The sequence below is a fragment of the Chaetura pelagica genome, unplaced genomic scaffold, assembly GCF_000747805.2.
Source record: "Chaetura pelagica isolate M959 unplaced genomic scaffold, ChaPel_1.0 scaffold32, whole genome shotgun sequence".
In the NCBI taxonomy this organism is placed as follows: Eukaryota; Metazoa; Chordata; class Aves; order Apodiformes; family Apodidae; genus Chaetura; species Chaetura pelagica.
Genome location: NW_009952368.1, coordinates 1,547,030 through 1,549,916, shown reverse-complemented (window position 1 = coordinate 1,549,916; position 2,887 = coordinate 1,547,030). Strand labels below are relative to the sequence as shown.

Below are 2,887 nucleotides of genomic sequence, written 5' to 3'. Positions count from 1 at the left end.
CCCCAACATACATTTTTAGGGCCATGCATGCAAAGGGCTGCATCAGCCTGGGTGCAAAAGTACCCCCCCGTCCTCCCTACCCCCCGGAGCATATTTGGGAGCGATGCTTGTGGTTTGCAACGCGTCATATCAACCTGGCTGCAAAACCACTACCACCCCCGTGCAGCTTTTTGGGGGGTCGACACCTGCATGTTTGCAACGCACTGCATCTACCGAACCTCCAAAGCGCTCCCACCCCCCTCCCCCCACGGTGCTGGGAGCAGTACACGCGTTTTTGCAAAGGGTCGCATCAACCCGGGTGGCAGGAGCACACCCACCCGCAACACAATTTGGCGGGGGTGGGGGGAAGGCAGCTTTTGCAACATGTTGCAAAATGCTTTTGACCTTGCCCTGGGTGCAAAAATGTTCCCACCCCCAAGGCAATTATGGGGGTGGGGCAACCCATCCATCGTTGCAAGGGGTTGCATGCCATGCCTGATACTCTTTGGGGGTCCTGGACGCATTTTAAAAATGGTTGTATCTTGGATGCAAAACCACCCCCACGCAGTTTGGGGGGTAATGGTGTGCAAAACGCTTTTGACCTTCCCCTGGGTGCAAAAACCCTCCCACTCCCAACGCAATTTGGAGAGGACACCTCCATCTTTGCAAAGGGTTGGAAGGTGCATTTTGGGGGTGCTCAACAGAGCTCCGGGAGGACATTGCCCCTTTATCTCCAGCCCCAGTGCCCACCCCATTGTCTCCCCGTCTCCCCCCCCAAGGTCTCCTGGCGGGGGTGAACATCACCAGCCCCACGGCTCTGGTCCGCGGCACAGCGGGCAAGGCAGCGCTGCTGTCGGTGCGTTACGCCAGCGCCAGCGCCGACAAGCCAGTGGTGAAGTGGCAGCTGAAGCGCGACAAGCCCGTCACCGTTGTCCAGTCCATCGGCACCGAGATCATTGGCAACCTCCGGCCCGACTACCGCGACCGCATCCGGGTGCTGGAGAATGGCTCCTTGCTCATCAGCCCTTTGCAGTTGTCTGATGAAGGAGCTTATGAGGTAGAGGTGTCCATCACTGATGACACCTTCACCGGTGAGAAGACCATCAACCTCACCGTGGACAGTAAGCACAAGGGTGGCCAGTGGAGATGGGGGTCTTCACCCACTGCTTTTTGGGAGGGTTCTCTCCAGCCATGAGGTGGTTTTGGGGATTCAACCACCCCATAGAGCCACATCCCTGGTGGGGTTTTGGTGTTCCTCTTCCCATCCTCTGGGCCCATTCATTTCCAAGACACCATGTCACCCTGGTTTTTCTGCTTGCCCGCAGTCCCCATCTCAAAGCCACAAGTGCTGGTGGCATCCTCAACGGTGCTGGAGCTTAGTGAGTTCTTCACCCTCAACTGCTCGCACGAGAACGGCACCAAGCCCACCTACACCTGGCTGAAGGACGGGCGGCCGCTGAGCAACGACTCCCGCCTGCTCCTCTCCCCTGACCAGAAGATCCTCACTATCACCCGTGTTCTCATGGCTGATGATGATGTCTACAGCTGCCTGGTGGAGAACCCCATCAGCCATGGCCGTAGCATCCCTGTGAAGCTCACCGTCTACCGTAAGCCACCTGCTCTCCCCTCCCCCAGCCCCTCCAGTGCTGGCCACCCCTTGCAGATGCTCCCAGCTAAAATTATGGGGGGATTTTCCTCCCTTATTTCTCTTACCCAGGCCGGAGCTCCCTCTACATCATCCTTTCCACAGGCGGTATCTTCCTCCTTGTCACCCTGGTGACAGTTTGTGCCTGCTGGAAGCCCTCCAAGAAGTACGGCTGCGGGTAACTGGGAGCCAACAGGGCTCCTCTTATCCCATCCTGTTTTGTCCTGCTTCACCCTATCCTATCTCATCCTATCTTGTCCTGTCCCATCACACCACATCAGTCATCACACCTCAATCCATACCAGTCCATCCCATCTTATCTTGACCTATCTTGCCTCATCCCATTTAGTCCCATCTCGTCACATCTCATCATCTCATCTCATCTCATCTCATCTCATCTCATCTCATCCTGCCTTAATCCATCTCTCCTGTCCCATCCCATGCAACCGCATCCCATCTTGTCCCATTCCCATCTGGTCCCATTCCCATCCCATCTCACCTTGATCCATCTCTCCTGTTCCATCCCATCCTACCTTGTTCCATCCCATCCTACCTTGTTCCATCCCATCTTACTCCATCCCATGCCATCTTGTCCCATTCCCATCCTATCCCATTCCATTGCATGTTGACCTATGCCATCTTGTCCCATCCCATTTTGTCCAATCTTGTCCCATCTCATCTGGTCTCATCACAACATATTCCATTCCATCAGGCCTTGGCCCATATTACCCCACCCCTCCCCCATGGCAGCTTCATGCCCTTTCCCAATGGACCCATGGTGCCAGTGCTGCCCCTCCTGCCTCCCTCCCTCCCTCCTGCAGGGAGAAGTGCCAGGCGGAGACGCAGGCAGCCCCCGAGTTCTCTGAGCAGGACGAGGAGCGCCTGAAGCATGAGGGTGAGTGACAGCCACACCTACACCACCTTGGCCAACACCCACACCTTGGCCAATGCCAGCAACTTGACCAATGCCATCACCTTGGTCAACACCTTGACCAGCACCAATGCCACTGGTGCCTCCAGCAATACCTTAGCAAACACCAACACCTTGACCAATGCTAACACTGCTGGCTCCACACCCAACATTTTCCCTCCCTCCACACAGCCGAGAGCATCCCACGGAGCAGCGACCACGACCGCAAGAATCCGGTGGCCTTGTACATCCTCAAGGACAAGGTAAGCAGCGGGTTGCTTGTCGGCATGGCACTGTCTTGCGAGCTTGGCACACTTGGCTACCCTTGTTTTTTGGCAGGACTCACCAGAGGC

The 2,887-nt window shown here is 56.4% G+C and overlaps 1 protein-coding gene across 1 annotated transcript in view; it reads left to right on the top strand.

Annotated features, from left to right (window-relative positions):
• Window positions 1-2,887, top strand: part of HEPACAM (hepatic and glial cell adhesion molecule) — a 5,152-nt gene that overhangs the window by 1,615 nt on the left and 650 nt on the right. The window contains exons 2-6 of the mRNA XM_010008096.1: window positions 759-1,100; window positions 1,305-1,586; window positions 1,697-1,790; window positions 2,446-2,519; window positions 2,727-2,861. Coding sequence (XP_010006398.1) covers window positions 759-1,100; window positions 1,305-1,586; window positions 1,697-1,790; window positions 2,446-2,519; window positions 2,727-2,861 — 927 coding nt within the window. The remainder of the gene's footprint in view (window positions 1-758; window positions 1,101-1,304; window positions 1,587-1,696; window positions 1,791-2,445; window positions 2,520-2,726; window positions 2,862-2,887) is intronic.